The 23,165-nt window shown below is 38.1% G+C and overlaps 1 protein-coding gene across 1 annotated transcript in view; it reads left to right on the top strand.

Annotated features, from left to right (window-relative positions):
- The window catches only part of OXSR1 (oxidative stress responsive kinase 1), a 91,922-nt gene that overhangs the window by 1,962 nt on the left and 66,795 nt on the right, over positions 1-23,165 (top strand). Inside the window, exons 2-3 of the mRNA XM_057705509.1 lie at positions 13,809-13,921; positions 21,427-21,535. Coding sequence (XP_057561492.1) covers positions 13,809-13,921; positions 21,427-21,535 — 222 coding nt within the window. The remainder of the gene's footprint in view (positions 1-13,808; positions 13,922-21,426; positions 21,536-23,165) is intronic.

Genomic DNA, 23,165 nt, shown 5'->3' with positions numbered 1-23,165 from the left:
CTTCCAAGATGATGTCTAAATAGTAAGGAAAGGGAGTCCCTATCATTTTAGAAAAGGAATTTTGCTTTTCTTTCTGTTAAGGTGTGCATCTCTAGGGTGACGAGGAGGGTTGTTGTCATTCTTAATGCCCTTGCTATTAAGGTGGCACAAGGCTCTAGAGCTTTAGAAACTTGTTAATTCCATGTCCTCAGACCAATACAGCGTCTTTGAGTGAGCAAAGGAGGCTCAGCCCTCTGGGATAGGGTTAGTCTTCATCTCATTCTCAAAGAGGTCCAAAGATAAAAAGTTAACTCCAATGTGATTTGACCACCTTATTTTTTTAAATTTATTTACTTATTTATATGTTTATTTATTGGCTGCGTTGGGTCTTCGTTGCTGTACCTGGGCGTTTTCCTAGTTGCGGTGGGTGGGCTCCTCATTGTGGTGGCCTCTCTTGTTGTGGAGCATGGGCTCTAGGCGCGTGGGCTTCAGTAGTTGTGGCACATGGGCTCAATAGTTGTGGCTCATGGGCTCTAGAGCACAGGCTCAATAGTTGTGATGCTCAGGCCTAGTTGCTCCGCGGCATGTAGTGTGTTCCTGGGGCAGGGCTTGAACCCATGTCCCCTGCATTGGCAGATGGATTCTTAACCACTGTGCCACCTAGGAAGTCCTGACCACCTTATTTTTGAAAACAACTTTACTCTGAAGTATAATTTCACCCATTTTTTAGTATAAAATTCACCCATTTTTAAGTATAAAATTAAATGATTTTTAGTAAATTTATGTTGTGCACGAATCAGCATAATCCAGTTTTAGAATATTTTCATCATCCCAGTGAGATCCCTTGTGCCTGTTTGCGGTTAATCCCTATTCCTACCCCCAGTTCCAGGCAACTACAAATCTACTTTCTGTCTCCATAGATGTGCCTTTTCTGGACATTTCATATAAATGGGATCATATAATATGTAGTCTTTTGTGTTTGGCTTCATTCACATAGCATAATATTTTCTCATTTTTATAAACAATTTATATACAATAAAATCCACCTGTTTTAAGTGTACAGTACTATAGTTTTTTAGTAAATTTACGGAGTTGTTCAGTCATCACCACAATCCAATTTTAGAACATTTCCATCATTCCAAAAGGATGCCTCACGTCCATTTGCAGTCACTCCCTGTTCCCACCCCCTGCTGAAGGCAACCACAAATCTTTCTGTCTATAGATTTGTCTTTTCTGGATGTTTCATATAAATATGATCATAAAGTATGTGATCTTTTGTGTTTGGTTTCTTTCTTTTTTTTTAAATTTTATTTATTTATTTTTTAATTTATTGGCTGCGTAGGGTCTTCATTGCTGTGCGTGGGCTTTCTGTAGTTGTGGAGAGCGGGGACTACTTCATTTCAGTGCAAAGGCTTCTTATTGTGGTGGCTTCTCTTGTTGTGGAGCATGGGCTCTAGGCCCACAGGCTTCAGTAGTTGTGGTGCATGGACTCAGTAGTTGTGGCGCACGGGCTTAGCTGCTCTGAGGAACATGGGATCTTCCCGGACCAGGGCTCGAATTTGTGTCCCATGCATTGGCAGGTAGATTCTTAACCACTGCACCACCAGGGAAGCCCGTGTTAGGTTTCTTTTACTTGGTGTAATGTTTTTTGAGGCTCATCCATGTTGTAGCCTGTATTAGTACATTATTCGTTTTTATTGGACACCACTTGATGCAGATTGAGTTGCTTCTGCTTTTTAACTATTTGGAGTAATGTTTCTATGAGCATTTACATCAAATCTTCATGTTGATTGTTTTTCATTTTTCTTGAGTGGAATTGATGAGTCATATAGTAGATTTATGTTTAACTTTTTAAGAAATGGACAAATTTTTTTTAAAGTGGCTCTACCATTTTACATTCCCATCAGCCACGTATGAGGGTTCCTATTTCTCTACATTTTTGCCAGTATTTGTTGTCTGTCTTTTTGGTTATAGCCATTCTCATAGATGTGAAGTGGTATCTGATTGTGGTTTTGTTTTGCATTTCCCTGATGACTAATGATGGAGAGCATCTTTTCATGTGCTTATTTATTAGCTTTTCATATCTCTTCTTTGGTAAAATGTCTGTTCAAATCTTTTGTCATTTGGGTCACCCATTGGGTTGTTTTCTTCTCACTGAGTTATAAAGGTGTGTGTGTGAATGTGTATTCATTCTGAATATGAGTCCTTCACCTGATATATGATTTCAAATATTTACTCTGAGTCTTTTTTTTTTCTTGGAGGGGGAGGGTGTGGGGGGCTTGCACGATCTTAGTTCCCCGACCAGGGATCTAACCTGCCCCCCCTGCAGTGGAAGTGTGGAGTCTTAACCACTGGACCACCGGGGAAGTCCCGAAAAATCTTTAGTAGCCTAACATCACAAAGATTTTTTTTCCTATGTTTTCTTCTCAGTGTTAGAGTTTTAGCTCTTAAATTTAGTCCTCTGATATATTTTGAGTTAAGGTTTCTGTAAGGTGTGAGATAAAGTGAACCATCTGGTTTTACAGATGAAGACACTGGTACATAGAAAGGTAAAATGACTTGTCTAAAGTCAGAGCTAGTTATGGGCAGAGCCAGTACTGGCATCCAGCTGTTGCCTAATCCAGGATCCTTGTTTCTGCGTCTTCATTTGATTGGTTTTGGGAAGTAACTGGAAGATGGTGGTCATAGTCCCACCTGTTAAAAGAAATATCCTTACAGTAAAAAAAAAAACAAAAAAAAACAAAAATGAAACTGATTGGAGCAGATATTTTGTAGATAACCCTTTTAGGTACAATTAGATTTATTCTCTTTGGTGTATCCTATTTTGTCATTTTTAAAAATGTTCCCTCTCTCATTAGTAAGTTCCTGAAAGTTTCAAATGCACTTCACTCCTCACACACTCTCTCATCTTATCTTCCCAAGAGGAAGGAAAAAAAGTTTTTCCTTGAACTACAGCCTAGTACAAGTAGCAAGGCTCAATAAAGCAGTGTATGCTTATTCTGACTTTGCTTCTGTGCCAAAATGTTTGGAATACAGTATTTTGTAATAAGCCGTAAGTAGTTTTCAAAATGAATCTTTGTAATTTCTTCAGGTTACACTCATTTTTTTTCAGGAAACAAATGATTGAAGTGTGGGGAAAAAAGGCTTGGGGGAATCTTTTTGATTGTGTTTCCAAAGGATTGTATCTTAAGGAAATGGTATAATGGTGTCTCCTTTCTCATCAAAGCACATACAGTTATTTGAACTATGATTTTTTTTCACATGTGCTCCTTAGAACTGTATTTGTGGGGTTAGTGTCTCACATTGTTTTTTCTCTTTTTCTGACAAAATCCTATAGAGAAAAGAAAATTTCCTTCCTAGAACATAATAAAAGCATACAGGTTGGGAATTCAAAGGACTTCCTTTTAAAGAATTGTATAATCTTAAGCATGCTTTGGCAATGGTTTGAAGTTAAGTATGATCACTTGTAAAAGATGTAATATTAGTCCCATTATTAATCATTCATCTTTTCAGTGTTTTCGAGCTCCTTCCTAACCCTTACTGTTGTATTAGCACTTCTGACCAGGTGTTGTACTGTATTTGATGTGTGTTGAAGTAACTGTAAGAGTATGGGCTTTGGGGTTAGACTGACTTGGATTCAAATCCTGGCTTTACCTCTTACTACCTATTTGATCTTGGGCAATTTATATAACTAGTTTTAGTGTCAGTTTTTTGTCTGTAAAATGGGGATAATGGTACCTATGTCACAGGGGCTGTTGTACAGATTAAGTGTAACTGTTTGTAAGAAGCTTTTAGCTCGTTGTTCATTACTCTATACAATCTCTTTGTTATCTCTTTCTTTTTTTCTCCTGTTTCTGATTCCTAATTTTTGGTACTGCCGTAAAATGTGAACTACTACATGATTTGAAATCTTGTAACACTTGTACTCTTGTAATATTTGAATCTGTTGTAGTGTTTATTAGAACATCACTGCATCTTTTTTTTTCTTTTTTCTTACATCCAGATCTCATTCAAGTTTAGATGGATTTTAGGATTTATGCTGGACATGGTAGTACAGCTGTGTAAGGCCCTGCCACCTATAGCCCACAATACAATAGTGGCAGAGTGGGAAACCAGTCTGTCAGGGGCTGTGCCATGTGGCTTTTGTTAGCATGCATTTTGAAAAGTCTCAAATATTTAATGTTTACCTCAGCCTAGGTTTAGAAAATTGTTCTGTAAGATCTGTTTTTAGTAAGGTGTGATTCACTTACCTTTGACACTTTTATAAATTTATTTATTTATTTTATTGGCTGTGTTGGGTCTTTTTTTTTTTTTTTGCTGTGCGCCAGCTTTCTTTTTAGTTGCGAGGAGTGGGCTCCTCATTGCCGTGGCCTCTCTTGTTGCAGAGCACGGGCTCTAGGCATGTGGGCTTCAGTAGTTGCAGCACACGGGCTCAATAGTTGTGTATCGTGGGCTCTAAAGCGCAGGCTCAATAGTTTTGGCGCACGGGCTTAGTTGCTCCACGGCACGTGGAATCTTTCTGGAGCGGGGATTGAACCCGTGTTGCCTGCATTGTCAGGCGGATTCTTAACCACTGCGCCACCTGGGAAGCCCCCTTTGACATTTTTGGTGAAGGCAGCCCACTAGCTTTATTCTCTACTTTCCCTCCCCTTTTAAATTTTAATTATTCACTAGCTACACATTTGATGTCTAAAGTATTGGTTTCCAAATACAGATTCCAGGATCCTACCTCTGGCTCCTCCATAAATATGAAAGACATTAAGTTCTATCGATAGAGTGATACTTAAATGGTTAGTGTATTTTCTCCCCCGATTGGAGGACTTAGCTATGATAACATTTTCAATAAGGCCAGCACTGGGCCAACAACCTCATAGGGCTGTATCAGATAGGGATTGCATTTGGTTGCATGTAATGGAAAACAAATAATAGTGGCTTAATAAAATACTGTTTTGCCCCCTTTAAATGACAAGAAAACTGGAGTGGCAGCATAGGTGCCATCAGGCACCTAGGCTCCTAGTTCCGCACTCCACGCCACTCAGCACATGACTTGCATTCTCATGCTTGCAAGATAGTTGTTCCACCCCTAGCCTTGTGCTTGTGTTCCAAGCCAGAAGAAAATGGTAAAAGGACAAAGTCACATAACAACTCAGTTGGCTCCCTTTCAAAGGGCTTTCTTTCCTGGAAGTCTTACTCAGTGACTTACATTTCTATTTTATTGGACAGAACTGTGTCGTTTGGCCATTTGCAAATGAAATGAAGCTTTTTATTCAAGTACATTATTACTTCAAACAAAATAGGTCAAAATTCTCTTATTAAGGAAGGAAGGAAAATTGTATGTTGAATAGGCAACTAATAGTGTTGGCCTCGGGTTTTTGTTTTGTTTTGTTTTTTTTAATTAAAATAGTTAAATAAGAGATTGCAGGTAAATAATTTAACCTGACACATAGTAATCAGTTAATAAATGTTAGCTTTAATCTAAAGAAGCAGTTGCCTACCAATTAAGAGCATGGTGTTGAAACATCATGTAGTTCTGGTTTCTGGGCCCTACTCTGCTTCTTTCTAATTTATGACCTAAGTCTTACTTTTGCTTGTATTGCTTTGTAAGATCAATAATACCTAACTCATGGGATTATTGTGAGAATTAGATGAAAAAAAGAAACGCAAGTAAAGAGAGTGTTCAGCATGGTACTTGGCACACAGAGTAAATGCTCAATAAATGTTAACTCTCATGATGGTAATAATGAGGTAATGTCCATGAAGACTGGGCTATTTTTGTGTTTGTTCTGTCCCAAGTGAGCAAATTTTTTTTTCCTTGAAAATATATGCCACTACTTGATTGATTAATCTATTCAACAAATATTTACTGACCTCCTCTTGTGTGTCAGACACTATTTGGATGCTGGAGATATAGCAGCAAAGTAGACAGACAGAAATCCCTTCTTTTATGGAGCTTATAATCTGGTGGTGATGAAGGACAAATATAAAATAGGGAAAGGGGTTGGGAACTGCTAGGGATAGAGGTGAGTTTTAAAGAGGTCAAGGAAAGCCTCACTGAGAAGGTGACATTTGAGGAAAGACCTGAAGGAGGTGGAGGAGTGGATGTCGTTATCTGCAGGAAGTTTGTTCCAGGCAGAGGGAACAGCAGGAGCAAAGGTCCTGAAGAAGGAGCACGGTGATGTGGAATAAGGAGGCGAGGGTGGCTGGAGCAGAGTGATTCCGAGGTTGAAGAGGCAGACTGGTTGAAGAGAGCAGAAGAGTAAGGTGGTAGCTAGGGATGGATGGTCCTGGCCATCAGATGATGTGAAGCGTGGTAATTCACGGTGCTACTTGGCTTTTGCTTTGCATAAGATTTTATGTTTTAGAAAGATAACCTGGGCTGCTATGTGGAGAATAGTTTCGTAAGGGTATGGGGGTGGAAGGAGAGGTTATCCAGGGAAAAGAGGTAGTAGTGGAGGTGATGAGAAGCTGATGCTGGTATAACACATTTTGAAGTTAGAGATACGCCGCTGAATTAGATGTGAGAAGTCTCCAAGATTTTTGGCAGGAGCGTCCAGAAGGTTGGGGTTACTCTTCATTGAGATAGAGATCACCAGGGTGAACAGGAGAGAGAGGTGATTCATTGCAAAAACCATTAGGCTGCTTGAATAATCACTCAGAGCATATGGCAAAGTGTCTTTATTTTCATCTTTGTATAGAGAGAGAGCGTGATTTTTATCATAATGACTGTTCTTACAGCTGTTTCTGTAAAGGAGCTTTAATTTTCAGTGTGACTCTGACAAGAGGGCTTATTGAGAAAAAGGTTTACGAAATTGTAAATTCCTGTATTTTCCATGGTTCAGGTGACAATGCCTTAGTCATCTTTCAGAATGAATAGTCTGGACTAGCTCTTTAGTGGCTATAAAACCTTACTAAAAATACTTAAAATCTTTAAAATATGTGTGTGTCATAGTGATGGTTGGTCAGAATTTGGGGGGAAAATATCTTCAGTTGATTTGATTCATTTGATTTATTTTTTCCTCACAGATAGGAATAAAATCCATATTTTTGCTCACTCTTAAATTTCAGGATCTAGTAAAGTGGAGAGAGAATGTGAAATTTTTTTAGTCCCCTTGTGACTTTCGGCAGCTCTTTTTCTGTCTCAAGAGAACATTACCCAGTTTGAAGGATTTCAGAAGAAAGCTCAGTCATGTTTTTGCACTTTAATCCATTCTGGTGTGTAATGCACTCTAACACAGCAGTTAAAGAATCAGCTAGGGGCTTCCTAGGTGGCTCAGTGGTTAAGAATCCTCCTGCCAATGCAGGGGACACGGGTTTGATCCCTGCTCCAGGAAGATCCCACATGCCACGGAGCAGCTGAGCCCGTGCACCACAACTATTGAGCCTGCGCTTTAGAGCCCGTGAGCCACAGCTATTGAGCCCATGTGCTGCAACGGCTGAAGCCCATGTGCCTAGAGCCTGTGCTCCCCAACAAGAGAAGCCACGGCAATGAGGAGCCCGTGCACCACAACGAAGAGTAGCCCCCACTCACCGTAACTAAAGAAAGCCCGTGCACAGCACAAAAGACCCAACACAACCAATTAAATAAGTAAACAAACAAATAAATAAATAAACCCAACACAGCCAAATAAATAAATAAATAAATAAATAAATTTTTATATATTCAAAAAAGAACCAGCTAGGAGAAGACAGAAGAGTGGAAGAGTGGGGACCTGGGGGATGTGCATAAGGATGCACAACATATAAAATAATAAACTTCTGAATTAGGGTGCTTTATTGGAAATTGTTTTACCTTTTCCATTATATTATTCTTCATATTAATCCAGTGCTTATTTGAGGGTGTTAGAGCAGTAGCTTTCACACTTTGACTAAACCATTCCTAACAGATACCTTTTACATATTTGCATGTGTATTTACACTGAAGTAAAAGTTTTACAAGATAATATTTACTTTTTAATTTTTTATTTAATTTTTATTGAAGTGTAGTTGATAGATAATATTTGCTTTTACTATGTGCAATACATACTGATAGTTTCTGATTTGATTCTGCTCACTCTAAGAAAAATGATAGTTGAAACCCCATAAGTTGACTTGTGGTTTGAAAAATTCCTTATGAAGGAACCTGCTTTAAAGAAGAGAAAAAAAGTATGTATTGTAGGGACTTTCCTGGTGGTGCAGTGGTTAAGAATCCGCCTGCCAATGCAGGTGACAGTTGTTCAATCCCCACTCCAGGAAGATCCCACGTGCCCCGGAGCAACTAAGCCCTTGCACCACAACTATTGAACCTGAGCTCTAGAGCCCATGAGCCACAACTATTGAGCCCATGTGCCGCAAGTACTGAAGCCCACGTGCCTAGAACCCGTGCTCGGCAACAAGAGAAGCCACAGAAATAAGAACCCCCGCACACCACAATGAGAAGTAGCCCCCACTCGCCACAACTAGAGAAAGCCTGTGTGCAGCAATGAAGACCCACTGCAGCCAATAAATAAATAAATAAATAAATTTATTTTTAAAAAAACATGTATTGCACAGTAATTATATTAAGAAAAAGCAGTTTTAAGTAGAATACTTCATGTGAAATGCAACATGCTTTCAATATTTTTCTTCCCCCATGCCCTATTTTTTAATTTATTTTTGTTTATTTATTTGGTTACACTGGGTCTTAGTTGCAGCAGGTGTGCTCCTTAGTTGCAGCTCACGGGCTCCCTAGTTGCAGCATGTGGGATCCTGTTCCCTGACCAGGGATCAAACCCTGGCCCCCTCATTGGGAGTGCAGAGTCTTAACCACTGTGCCACCAGGTAAGTCCCCCCCATGCCTTCTTCTGTCAACATTTTGGTGAAATTACTTTTTATTTGGGAAGAAGATGAGAGAATGGAGAGGAGGGAGGAAGAATTTAATGATTGCACAGTTTTTCTTTTTTATTGTTCACAGTTCATCTCTATCTAAGGCTGTATGTACAGAAGAACCAGTGATTAAAACATTGAAAAACACTGCAGTTTAAATGGTATGGGTAGAGGTGGGGAGTTGTTGAGGATAAATCCTTGAATGTTTTGGTACAGATTCAAGTACTTTAGAAGCATAATAAACCTACCCTGTGCCATATACTTGAGGAGACGCAGCTGTGTCTTTTAACAGTTTAAATATCTGATAGTAAGATAATAGGTAAATAAATAAACAATAATGATATACATTGAGCATTGCTACTTCCAGGCACATAATCAGGGAACCAAGACTTATCCTGCTAATGGTAGTAGAGTTCAAGTTTGAATCTGAATGTGTTTTCCATGGAGCTTCCTGAAGGTAGGTGAGTTTTGACTTGGGCTTTAAAAGGAGGGGGAAGTATGGATTAATATGTAGAAAGTAAGGTGAATGGCTTGCACAGAGGCATGGAGATGGGGATAAACTAAATTGCATCTGAGGCGTGGAAAATAAGTTAAAAGTGTTAAGTTATCAAGGTGTACAGTATCAACTAGTGGCCGTGGTTTAGTGATCTGAGGAGTGATATTGTGCAAATGGACTTTGAAGGTTTTTTTTTTAATTAAAAAATTTTTTTATTTGGGCTGCGCTGGGTCTTCACTGTGGCACACGGGCTCTCTTACTGCATGAAGATTATTTCATTAAGAGTAACAGATGGATTGAAGCCTAGGCTTCTCTTTTTTTTAATTTATTTTTATTTTATTTTTATTTTTATTTTTTACCAATCTGTGGAACTTAGAGCTTACTATCTATATGTGTACTGTACTCATTTGTATGCATGTGTGTATGCTTCTGTGCAGTTTTATTACATGTGTACCTTTGTGTAACTACCACTAAATTTAAGATACAGAACTGTATTCAACCACAAAGTCCCTCAGGCTACGCCGTTATAGCCATCCTAACCTGACTACCCATATCCCTAATGCCTGACAACCACTTATCTGTTCTCTGTGACTGTTATTTTTATTTCAAGAGTGTTATATAAATTGTCATAAAATATGTAACTTTTTGAGATTGGCTTTTTTCACTCAGCATAATGCCCTTGAGGTTCATCTAGGTAATTGTGCATATCAATAGTTTGTTCATCTTTATTGCTCAGTAGTATTTGTCTGTGTGGATGTAACTATTTGCCTGTTAAAGGATATCTGGGTAGTTTCCAGTTTTTAGCTGTTATGACTAAAACTGCTGTGTATATTCATATACAAGTTTCTGTGTGAACATAAATTTTAATTTTTTTCAGGTAAATACCCAGGCATACAAATGCTGAGTTGTACAAGATCATTTTTAGTTTTAAAGAAATGGCCAAACTATTTTCTAGAGTGGCTATATCATGTTTTATGTTTTCACCTCCATTGTATAAGTGATCTAGTTTTACCACATCCTCACCAGCATTTGGTGTTATCACTTAAAAAATTTATTTTAGCCATTCTGGTAGGTGATCCCATCTCTGTTGAGTTGCTTTTGTACCTTTGCAAAAATCACTATGGCACATTTGTATGAATCTGTTTCTGGGTTCTCTATTCTGGTGTGTGTGTGTGTGTGTGTGTGTGTGTCTGTCTGTCTGTCTGTCTGTCTGTCTGTCTATCCCTCTGCCTATGCCCTACTGTCTTGATTACTGTCACTATACAGTAAGCCTTTAAATTGGATAGTATGAATCCTTCAACTTTGTTCCTCTTCTTTACTATTGTTGATTATTCTAGGGGCTTCCCTTTTCATATAAATTTTAGAGTAAGCTTGTCTATGTATACAAAACACTTTGCCAGGATTTTGACAGGAATTGCATTAAACCTATATTTGGTCAATTTGGGGAGTATTGACAGCTTTATTGTGTTGATTTTTCTAATCCATGAACATGGTAAGTCTCCAGGTATTTAGGTGTTTTTTCCTTGGTATTTTGTAATTTTCAGCATACAGATCCTGTTCATATTTTATTGGATTTATAGCTAAATATTTCATTTTGGGGGAGCAATTGTAAATGATATTATGTTTTAAGATTTTGGTTTCCACTTGTTTGTTGTTAGTATATAGAAATGCAATTAGTTTTTGTGTGTAGATCTTTTATCTTGCAATCTTTTATTAGCTCTAGAAGCTTTTTTTAAAAATTAATTAATTAATTAATTTATTTGCTGTGTTGGGTCTTCGTTGCTGCACACGGGCTTTGTCTAGTTGCGGCGAGTGGGGGCTACTCTTCATTGTGGTGCACGGGCTTCTCATTGCCATGGCTTCTCTTGTTGCAGAGCACGGGCTCTAGGCATGTAGGCTTCAGTTATTGCAGCACATGGGCTCAATAGTTGTGGCTCACGGGCCCTAAAGCACAGGCTCAATAGTTGTGGCGCATGGGCTTAGTTGCTCCGTGGCATGTGGGATCTTGCTGGAGCAGGATTCGAACCTCTGTCCCCTGCATTGGCAGGCATATTCTTAACCACTACACCACCTAGGAGGTCCTGATTTTTTTTTTTTAATTATACCAGCCTTGCATACCTGGAATACATACTCCTTACTTGTGGTATATTATCTGTTGCTGGATTCAGTTGGCTAATGTTTTGTTAAGGATTTTGCAGCTAAGTTCATGAGAGGTATTGGTATGTAGTTTTTTGTTTTGTTTTGTTTTGTTTTGTGATGTCTTTGTTTTGTTTTGGTGTTGGTAATGCTGGCTTCATGAAATGAGTTGGAAAGTGTTCCCACTTCTTCCATTTTTTTCTAAATTGTTGAATTATGATCTAAAGTTGCTTGTAGTATTCCCTTTTTTAAAAAGATCAAGATATGTCACATAACATAAAACTAACCATTTTTTAAGTGTACAGTTCAGTGGTTTTTTAGTATATTCACAGTGTTGTGCATCTATCATCATTGTCTAATTCCAGAGCATTTTCTTCACCCCAGAAAGAAATTGTACCCATTAAGCAGTAACCTCCCATTCTCTTCTTCTCCCAGCCCCTGGTAACCACTAGTCTGTTTTCTGTGTCTGTGGATTTACCTGTTCTATGGACATTTTCATATATATGTAGTCATACAATATGTAGTCTTTTGTGATCAGTTTACTTCACATAGTATGTTTTCAAGGTTCATCCGTGCTGTTGCATGTGCCAGTACTTGCTCCTTGGCTCATGGCTCCATTACTCTGACCTCTGCTTTCTTTGTCTCATCTTCTCTGACTCCCTACTGCCTCTCTTTTATAAAGGCCCTTGTGGTTACATTGGGCCCACCCAGATAATCCAGGATCCTCTTTCCATCCTTATTTTAACTTAATAACAGATGTCAAGTCTTTTTGCGATTTATGGTAACATTCACAGGTCTCAAGGATTAGGATGTGGTCATCTTTGAAGGGGGCAGGGGATTATTCTACGTACCACAAAGATTTTAGAGCTTTTATTAATATCCCACTTCTCCCTTAGGCTCTGTTCTTGTTTTCAGTCTATTTTCTCTCTGTTGTTTAGATTGAGTAAAACTATTGATCTTATCCTCAAGTTCACTGAATTTATCCACTATTATCTCTGTTTTACTATTGAGTTTCTCCAGCAAGTTTTTTATTTGGGAAATTATGTTTCAGTTGTATAATTTCCAGTTGGTAGTTTTTGTTTTTTTTTTTTAATAGCTTCTGTTTCCTTACTGAGATTTTTCTATTTTTATTTTGTTTTAAGATGATTCTTAACTGTTTGTTGAAGCACTTTTATGATGGCTGCTTTAAAATTCTTGTCAGATAATTCCAACTAGTAATTCATTTTGGAGTTTGTATCAGTGTGATTATCTTTTCTCACTCAAGTGTGTATTTCTTGGTTCTCGGTATGACAAAGTGATTTTCTTTTTTAAAATTATGTTATGGACATTTAGGATATTAATGTTGGGAGACTCCTGATCCTATTTAAAATTTCTGTTTTAGTAGGCCGTTACTCTAGATTTAATGTGTAAGTTCTGGCCTACTTTTGTAAGCTGTGTAATTCATATGATAATTTAGTTTTCAGAGCTCTGGCAGTGCTAGTCTCTTCTGCTTTATTCTTCTAGCACAGCAAGGACTCCTGTGTAATCACTACAAGTGTTACCTGGGCTGACTGGTGGGTGTGGTTCCCGTCCCCTGCCCCCAACCCCCCCATCCCCTGCCCCAGCTCCACCTCTGCTGCTGCTATGGGCAGATGGGCTGGACATGGCCCCAGGTGTGGGGCAGGGACCTAGTTGCCCCTTTGGTGAATCTGACCTACTGTTGTCTAGGTGTGGGGTGGAGACCCTGCTAGTGGGGTGGGTGGACTGTCCGGGATAAGGGTCAGGAAATCTATCTTCTCGGTTGCTGCTGAGCTTCCCCTTTCACAGTCCTTCGGCCAGAAAGGATTTTTCTCATTTGTTTGTTTGTCTGTCTATCCCTCTTAGGGGTTCCAGGAAGTGGGCTGTTCTGGTGTCACTCATGGATGTATAGGGTCCTAGCCAGTCCATCTGCTTCTTTCTATCTTTCAGATTGTCTGTTTCAGGTTGTCTTTATGATTGTCTGTTGAATTATTTCTAGGGTATTTAGTTGTATTTAGAGGAGAAGAGCAGGGAAATGTGAGCCTACACCATCATATTCTCGAACTTCTGGAACCCTAGCAGAGTGTGTGTGTGTGTGTATATGTGTGTGTGTGTGTGTGTGTGTGTGTGTGTGTGTGTGCGCGCGTGCGCGCGCGCACTGGTTTTTATTGACAATTCTATGAAGTGGTTGAGGCTTTTGCTTTTTTTGACACCCTACTTTTTAAAGTGTTTCATCTACATCTGTTGAGTGTAAGAACAAGTTAAGAATTATTCTCTTGTTTAAATTGTGTAGGAATTAGAAATGTCTTGTTTTTATCTACCCCTCTATTTATTTACTCATTTATGTATTTATCTTTAGGGAGTGGAGCAACGGCTGTGGTCCAGGCAGCGTATTGTGCCCCTAAAAAGGAGAAGGTGGCAATCAAACGGATAAACCTTGAGAAATGTCAAACTAGTATGGATGAACTCCTGGTATGCACTTCTCATATTTCTTGTATATTCATGTTAGAGTGGGAAATAACTTGAAATTTTTTGAATTTTTTTTAAAAAAGGTTTGTGATTTCTTCATTAATAAGTAATACTTATTGTAAAATTTATAAAATCCAGGTAAGTAGAAAAAAATTAAATATTAAAAATTTAATTAAAAAATTAAAAATTTTTTTAAATCCTCTCATTCTCAGATTGACACTTGCTATATGTGCACATTTAAACATCTTTGTATTTTTATGATAATATAATCATATACCTGTTCTTTTCATTTAAAAATTTATCATAGGATTCTTTCTATGTCTATAAATATGAATTTATATAGTTTTCAACATGTACGTAGTGTTCTGTTGAATACTTTATCTAACCTGGTATTAGATAGGTTAGATATCTAGGTATTGGATGATTTTTGTTTCCTCTTTATTGTTATAAACAATGCCTGTTTACTTCTTAATTCCTTAAAATGGTATCATGCAATTGTAATTCCTGGGTCAAATGGAATATCCTTTAAAAGGCTTTGGCCTTCTAGGAACATGGTGCCAACCTGCATTCTGACCATTGATGTAGGGTGAAAGATAGGATGACCCCCGTCCCTTCAGGAGCATTGGCTTCTCCAAGGGTTAGGTCAAGGAGAAGAAAGGGGGTCCCAAGGATCCACAACTGCATGAGATGTTCTGTGGTGTTAAAAGCTAGCCACACAGCGATTGTTTTGTACTTCTTTTGTGCTCCATGACACTTAGAGTAGTTTTAAGTGTATAGTAAGTGCTCAACAAGGGAAATGAGAGAGTTTTTCCAAATCGTTTAATTTTTTAAATCCTCAGTTTCTTTGGCTTAAACTGGAAATATTATCTGCTTCTGCTTTGTGTACCTCATGAGGTTTTTCTTGAAGATTGAATGATACAGGACTTGAAAACCACAAACTGCCACACAAATATGAACTAGTATTGTTATATTGTTAAGTAATTTCTCTAAGATCATGTACAGCTAGTAGTAGAAAGGACAGGAACTAGGACTGGGATGATCTATCAGTCCTAGATTGCATTTAATTTCTGGTGTAGTCAGTAGTGAGCATTTAGGGAATAATTGGAATAAAGAAAAAGAGGTAATAGAATTATATATTGAACTTTCAGCAGATGAGACACATTTATTTCTTCAGGAGTTGGTAATGCATAAGCGGAAGCTGAAAAGTTGGCTTGCTGGAGTGATCTTGAGCCATCTTTGGTGAGAGAACACACACTTGGAAGGAGATGCTGATTGAAATGCTACATGACGAACTTGGATTTACAGATGCCAGAAATACCTTAGAGCACCATTTGGGCATTTGAGCTGCAGTGACCATAAAATTAGTCTAAATTAGTAAACTAATTCTTATTGTTAAAGAAAAACAATATTTTTAATCCATATATTAACACTGGACTTTGAGAAGCCCAATATGAATCCCTATCATTTGCCAGTTATTTTACATAGTCCATAAGGATAATGTAAAGATGAATGAAAGTCTTATTATTTATTACTTTATGACTAAAGGAACTGAGGCTCAAAGTTTAAATATCTTGACTAAGTTCATATGACGATAATAGCAAACATCTTTTCAGTACAAGGCACTAACGTACTTTAACCTCATAAACATCTCTGAGATAGGTAGTGGCTCTACTTTATACATGAGGGAAGTAAGTCATGATAAATAACAGAGTCTGGATTAAAAATCAGGTTTTTCTGACTCAAGTCTATTATTTTCTACTTCATGTAATACTAACAAAATGATTATAGTCTTAGTTCAAAAGTGGAAAGAACATCTCTTCTTAAATATCATTTGACTTTGTTGAAAGTAGTATTTGTGTTTTTACACTAGGGCCTTACTTTTAGAGGAATGTAAATTTGATATAGCTTAGTAAGAGGAAAAAAATTGGTTAGATCTCCATAAAATTGGCCACATATTCCAATAATCTTTACATTGCAGATGCAGTATTTATATATTCAGCAAATAAGTAAAGCTGGGGGAAAGTGATTTAGAGCAAATTTAAAATAATTGGCTTTCTTGGTGGGTATGCAGGTAAGATTCCACTAACCCTGAAGAAATATCAGAAATATAAAGAATGCTTGATTTATTTGTGGTGTTTGCGGTGGTATCAGTACTTGAGATCTGAGTGCCAAGGGCTCTGTATCTAAAAGACATAAAGCTCTTCAATTTATCTTAAAAAAACTATTAGCTCAACATACTAAAATTTTGATGTCATGATTTTAAAATTTATTTTCAAAACTGTCTTTATTATAATGCAGAAAAGATGCTCTGGGTTCTCCAGAGAGTACTGATACAAACCGATTACAGGTATGTATTGTGTGTGACAGTTATTAGTGAGGAGGCAGTATATTGCTCCTTTCTCTTGTCAAAATTTTTTCTTGTCTGACAACCTTTGCTAAGTGTGATCACACAATCAGCTGTCAAATCTTTCTACATTTATTTTCTCCAGAGATTTTACTCACAGACTTTTCTCCAAGAAAGGAACATAATGCAGTATATTGAGATTTTTCTTTCCTCTGGTAGATGCTAGGACTAGATTCATTGAATAGACATCTGAGAGGACCATTAAGAGGCTTAAAATGTCTTTTCTTCTACCAGGGGGCTCACAATCTAGTTGAAGAGTTAAGGCTCTTGCCTGCTGTACAAGGTAGAGTGTGACTGATGCCTAGGAGAAGTATAAGTACTGTGTTGAAGTAAGAGGAAGAAGAGAGCTCCCAGTTATGAAGGTGGAGGCCTTTATGGAGATGTTTGTGTCTTGGACCACCTGGGCTGCAAAAACTTTGAAGAGGCAGAGATGAAGACCCTGCTGGACAGGGGTTTAAAATCAGCAGTGGTTAAGACTCTGCGCTCCCAATGCAGGGGCCCTGGTTTGATCCCTGGTCAGGGAACTAGATCCCACATGCTGCAACGAAGACCCCCGCAGCCAAATAAATTAAAAAAAAGAAAATCTGCAAAGAATAGCATATTACATATTAACATTATGAATATATATGATATATATTACATATTAATATAACTGAAACATTTTCATAAAGCAATTCTTAATTATATTATGTGGAATGCACTCTGATTTTCTATCCTATTTTCGTTTGTCTGTTTTTAATGTGATCCACTAGATTTATTTCATGACCCATATGAGTTGCATCCCATAGGTTGAGGAACACTGGGCTACCCGAAGAGATATTGAGACTAAATTCAGGCAGTGACAGCAATAATGGAAAGGAAGACACAGATTTCCTAGACATTTCATAGATGGATAAATTGTTAGTACTGGAATGAACACTCCATGAGGGCAGGGACTTTGTTCACTCTGAAAGAGTGAATGAATAAACTAACATTACTTGGGGATTGACTGAATAGTGTGAAGTGGAGGAAAACCACCTATGTTGGAGTAACTAGAAAACCAGGGAGTAAATAGAAGAAATGAAGATGAGTGAGTTTTAAGAAGGAGTGAACAGTCATCGCTAAAACATGGCTTTAGAAGGCTTCAGGTGGAGAACTGAAAATTCCAGACTAAAGATCTGGTATTAGCAAACAATAGAGGACTTTCAAGAAAGCATTTTCATGAGTAGGGGTGGAATCACTTGTGAGTTATTGAGGAAGCTGCTAGGAAATTTGAGTCAGAATGAATATACCACTCTTGCAGAGCACTTAATATATATATTTTTTCTTCTTGAAAGGAAAGGGAAAAGGATAATTCCAGGGCGAGTTGAGAGAAATAGAAGAGAAGAAAAGGAATGTTTAAGGCCCTTTTAATCTTTAAATTTTATGGCTCTCCTGATAGCCTTTTTGTTGTTGTGGTGGTGGTTGTTTTTTGTTTGTTTTTATTATGTTTTTAGCTGAAGCGTAGTTGATTTACAGTGTTTCAGGTGTACAGTAAAGTGATTCAATTATACATACATATATGTATGTATGTATGTATAAATAGACTTTTTCAGATTCTTTTCCATTATAGATTATTACAAGATATTGAATATAGTTCCTTGTGCTATACAGTAGGTCTTTGTTGTTTATCTGTTTTATGTATATAGTGTATATCTGTTAATCACAAATTCTCAATTTACTCCCCTCCCTCCCCCCACCATAGTCTCCTTTTAGAAAACCCTTTGTAATACCCTTTTTTTTCAGGATAAAACTCAAAACCTTTAACATGTAAGACCTTGGACGACTTGACTCCATCTCTTCACGTTGTCACTCTCCTATGTGATTTCTCTCTCTTTCACCTCTCCCATCCAATTAGTCACCAAGTCTTATTGTTTATACCTCTTTAGTATCATCTCTTGATTCTTCCCTTTCTTTTCATTTATATTGCCACTTATTAAACTTTCTATTTTGCGATAGTCTTAAACTTACAGAAGAGCTACAAAAGCGGTACAGAAAGTTCCCGTATGCTGTTCACCCAGCATCTCCTAAGAGTAACATAACCATAGTACACTTATCAAAACTGAGAAATTAGGACTTCCCTGGTGACACAGTGGTTAAGAATCCGCCTGCCAATGCAGGGGACACGGGTTTGAGTCCTGGTCCTGGAAGATCCCACACACCATGGAGCAACTAAGCCTGTGTGCCACAACTACTGAGCCTGCACTCTAGAGCTGGCGAGCCACAACTACTGAGCCCGTGTGCCACAACTACTGAAGCCTGCATGCCTAAAGCCCGTGCTCCACAACAAGAGAAGCCACTGCATTGATAAGCCTGCATACCACAATGAAGAGTAGCCCCCACTCACCACAGCTAGAGAAAGCCCACATGCAGCAACGAAGACCCAATGCAGCCAATAAATAAATAAATGAATAAATAAATTTAAAAAAACCTGGGAAATTAGCTGTTCATCATTTTTCAGGCCATTATCATCTCATCCAGGTCATGGCAACAACCTTGAGCAGAGTCTTTCCCTTTAGTCTTGCCTTCTCTCATTTATTTTCTACATTATAGCCAAAGTGATTTTTATGAAAAAATAAATGTAATGAAACCTTTGATGCCTTTCCAGTGCTGTTAGGATGAGCCTAAATTCTTGAACACAGTTACAAGGTCCTTTATGATATGGGCCCAGGTAGTTAAACCACCAACCCCCTGAAAACATGCTGATCTCTCCTGTTTCAGTGTCAGTGTAGCAAAACTTATAGGAAGCCTTCCCTGATTGTCACTTCTAATTTTTGATAATTCACCTCTCTGATGAAATCATATAGTATTTAGTACTTCTCCTATCAGACTTTATTCATCTGTGTTATAAATTAGTATTTGTCTGACTTCTTTACCAGACTGTAAGTTTCATGAGGGTTCACCATAGTGGTCAAGTACCTAGTGCTGTGCCTAGCACAGAGTAGGCACTTGGTAAGTTTCTGTTGAAAGCATGAACCGCTTACCTTAGACCGGTTTACTCCCGTGTCCTAAAATCCATCTTGCATATTTCATCCCTTTTTTTGTGTGTGTAAATTTAAGTGCTTTGCACCTGTACTGCTGTAACATCCCACATCCTACAGAACTAAATATAGTTCCCACCTCCTTTGTGAAGACTTCTTGCCTACCTTAACTGTTCTTGCCTCTGGATTCTTGTAACATTTGCTATGTTTACTGCTCCTATGGCACATATATGCTGTTCTATATGTTCCCTGTGGTGTGTACATATCTTATCTCTTCAAATCCTGTATAACTGTGTCAACAGGCAGGTGTTTACTTTAGTTCTTCTTCCTTATCCTTCATATTTACTTAGCTTTTAGTACAGAAGACTGTGCTAGTAACGTAGTGGGTAGCAAAAATGCACTCAACAAAGTCCTTGCCATAAAAGAATTCACGTTCAAGTAGAAAAAAACGAGAAAAGAAAAACTAGTGTTTATTGAACACTTCTTATGAATCAGGGATTATGGGCAACAATTGATCTTACTGAACAAATACCAAGGGCATAGGGCAAGTACATCAGTAAGTAAAAAGCTGTATAAAGTACTGTAGGATTTCATTCATTCGGCAAATATTTATTGAGGGTATGTTGTGTGCCAGGCACGATGATAAGTGCCAGTATACAGAGTCTGAGCTCTCATTGAGCTTACAGTTGTGTGAGGGATGCAGAAAAATAGATAGGCAATTACAGTATAGTGTGATAATTCCCACCATGTGTAGGAATCCACTTTTAGGTACTTGCCTTCTTGAAGTTCTCAGTCTCACAGGGAAAGACAGACAGATAAGCACCCAAAGTACTATCTAGTACATATGTGCTATGGTGTAAGGAGATACTATGTAAGGAGCTTGGAAGCCAAGAGGAGGGACACCTAACTAACTCAACCTGGGAAGCTGGGAGGAAGTGGTATTTAGGCTGAGATCAGAAGGAAGAATTGGTGGTTTTAGCTAGGTGAAAATGAAGGAAGTGTATTTGGGACAGAGGAAACAGTAGGGTTGAATGTCCTTGGTTAGAAGAAGCATGGCTCACTTGAAGTTACTATGGCTGGATGATAGGACTGGGGTATCTTGGGGGTTGGATCAGTGAAGGCAGTAGGGATGATGGAGCGGTAAATAGGGCCCTGATCACACAGGGCTTTTATAAGGCATTTTATCACACCAAAGCTAATGTAAATTCTTTAACTGAGATAGTGTAAGCTTCGACTTTGGGCTCAGGTTTCTACTTTGGATTTAGTTTATGGCCTGTTTAAAGTGAGAACTGTTCATCATTTCACAAAAATAAGATAAAACAATATTTTGGAGAAAAAAAGACAGGCAAAAAAACCACCCTCTGTTTATTAGTATTGATAATTATCCTCTGTGACTGTAAAACCTGATTTCCCAAGATGTTTCTTCACCTTGAAATCAAAATGTGTCCCAGTGGAGGCCTCTGTAGTGTTGTGCCAGGGTGTGAAAAATAGTGCATGTTTCTGGTTTCAAAGATTACTAGTTTAAGGACTTCCTTGGTGGTCCAGTGGTAAAGAATCCAGCTTCCAGTGCAGGGGATGTGGGTTCGATTCCTGGTCAGGGAACTAAGATCCCACATGCCACGTAGCAACTAAGCCCACACGCTGCAATTATTGAGCTCACGTGCCTCAACGAGAGAGCCCGAGTGCCACAGACTATAGAGCCTGCATGCTCTGGAGCCTGCGTACCACAACTAGAGAGAGAAAACCCGCAGGCTGCAACTAGAGAGAAGCCTGTGTGCCGCAACGAAGAGCCCGAGTGCTGCAACAAAAGATCCCGTGTGCTGCAACTAAGACCTGAAGCAGCCAAAAAAAAAAAAAAGAAAGAAAGAAAGAAAATAAATTTAAAAAAAAGATTACTAGTTTAATGAATGAAATAAGTAAGAGTCAGAATGGACTAAGGAAAACCAAGCGGTTTTTTGGTTTAACCATTCCTGCAGAGGTCAAGGCCATGAAAATCCCAGAAAGATTGTGACATAGTCTTTGGAATCCCACATTTGGATTCAGTAACTTACAGTGTTGTTTTAGGCTTGCATATGATGAATTACCATGTTTTTTCTTCTTTGTAGAAAGAAATTCAAGCCATGAGTCAGTGCCATCATCCAAATATTGTGTCTTACTACACATCTTTTGTGGTAAAAGATGAGCTGTGGCTAGTCATGAAGCTGCTAAGTGGAGGTGAGTAGAGCACAATGAATTGTCAGCTTCCATAGTTTGGCAAATTAATACAAATGTTTTTCTTGATTTTCATGGACATTTGCATTTGAGGAGATACTGAGAGTAAAGTGTCTAATGATACTCGTGTGCAAACTGTGAGAAGTTTCACATGTTGCATTTGGTTGTCATGCCTCTTCAGTTGTTCTTAATCTAGGATGGTTCCCTTCTACTTCCTTTCTTCCATGACACAAACTTGTCGAACAGTCTGGTCTGAAGGGTCTGTCTTGTAGGATGTCCCACATTCTGGATTTATCTGGTTATTTCTCCCTGGTGGTGTTTAACCTGGTTTATATTCCTCTGTTTCCTACCAATTAAAAATTAGACCTAAAGGGTTGTTTGGACAGAATATTTTGTAGGTGATGTTGTGTACTTCATATTGCATCACATCAGGAAGTAGTATTTGCTGTCTGGTTGTATCTTTAATGGTGGTGTTAATTTTGATTGCTTAAGATTATGACAGCCAGGCCTCTCCATGGAAGAGTTAGCTTTATTTCCCTTTGCAGCTAGCAAGTAATCGGTCTGTGGCATGATACTTTGGCACTGTGAGTATCCAGTTCCCCAGTCTTTTGTCTAATGATTTTTAGCATTCGTTAACAATCCTTGTTTGTATCAGTTATTTTGTCAGGGATTGCAGAATGGTAATTCTTCCTGTTGCATCCTTTTTTTTTAACATTTATTCTTCTCTGTAAAGGAACTTTCCCTTATTAACTGGGGCTTTTTGATTAACCTATACTGTAGTTCCTACTGAAAAGACAGGATAAATGGGTTTTTTTAAGGAGCAATTTTCAGAGTAAAGAGTTTAATAATCACCACTGGTGATTTTTTTTTCTTTTTTCCCATTGAGTAATACTTTCATGTTTTGGAGTATCCCTGTATAGACTCAAAGGTTTTTATGTATTCAGCGTCTTTCAACAGTTATACTCTATTCTTTTGATGCTCAGGTTATCCAAAATTTTGCCAGTGGGAGTCCCTTTAAGCTTACTGTTGTGTCCTTTAGACATGAATCCATCAATCTTTGATAACTTCCTTGATTTTTGGTTCAGTGTAAATAGTTCACATTTATATTGCCTTTCTCAGGATCAGCCAGTGTTCTGAGAGGCCCTGATCCTTTTTATGGGGATTGATATTTAGAAAGCATAACTTGGATGCTTGCGATGCTCATTGCTACTACTTTGTCGTTGCTTCTAGTTGAAAGAGCTTGGACATATATTGTAGCACATTAAAAATAAATCATTTGACAATTGAAGTTTAACATTACAGAATTTTAAAACTTTAAACTTATACTTGAATCTCTTTACTCTTACATAGAAAGTCTTAGTCCATATTATCATAATTAATTATGTACTTTATCCTGCACTATTATATATACAGTTAGTTCTGCTTTAGTCCTTAGAATAAAATGTAAGTATTGCTGATTGCGAACAGTGGACCCTTGGGATATACAGATTTTGTTATGGTTACTGAAAGGCCCATGCCATGTAGTAAATTAGACATTTTGCTACAGCATGGATTTGAATGATGTGGCAAGATGGAGAGGACAGATGAGTGATGCAGCTGCCCGACTTTCCCATCACCATGCAGCTTGTTTGTA

Source organism: Hippopotamus amphibius, chromosome 13 (genome assembly GCF_030028045.1).
Source record: "Hippopotamus amphibius kiboko isolate mHipAmp2 chromosome 13, mHipAmp2.hap2, whole genome shotgun sequence".
Taxonomy (NCBI): Eukaryota; Metazoa; Chordata; class Mammalia; order Artiodactyla; family Hippopotamidae; genus Hippopotamus; species Hippopotamus amphibius.
Note: the sequence above shows the minus strand (reverse complement) of the source record. Positions and strands in the feature narration are given on the sequence as shown.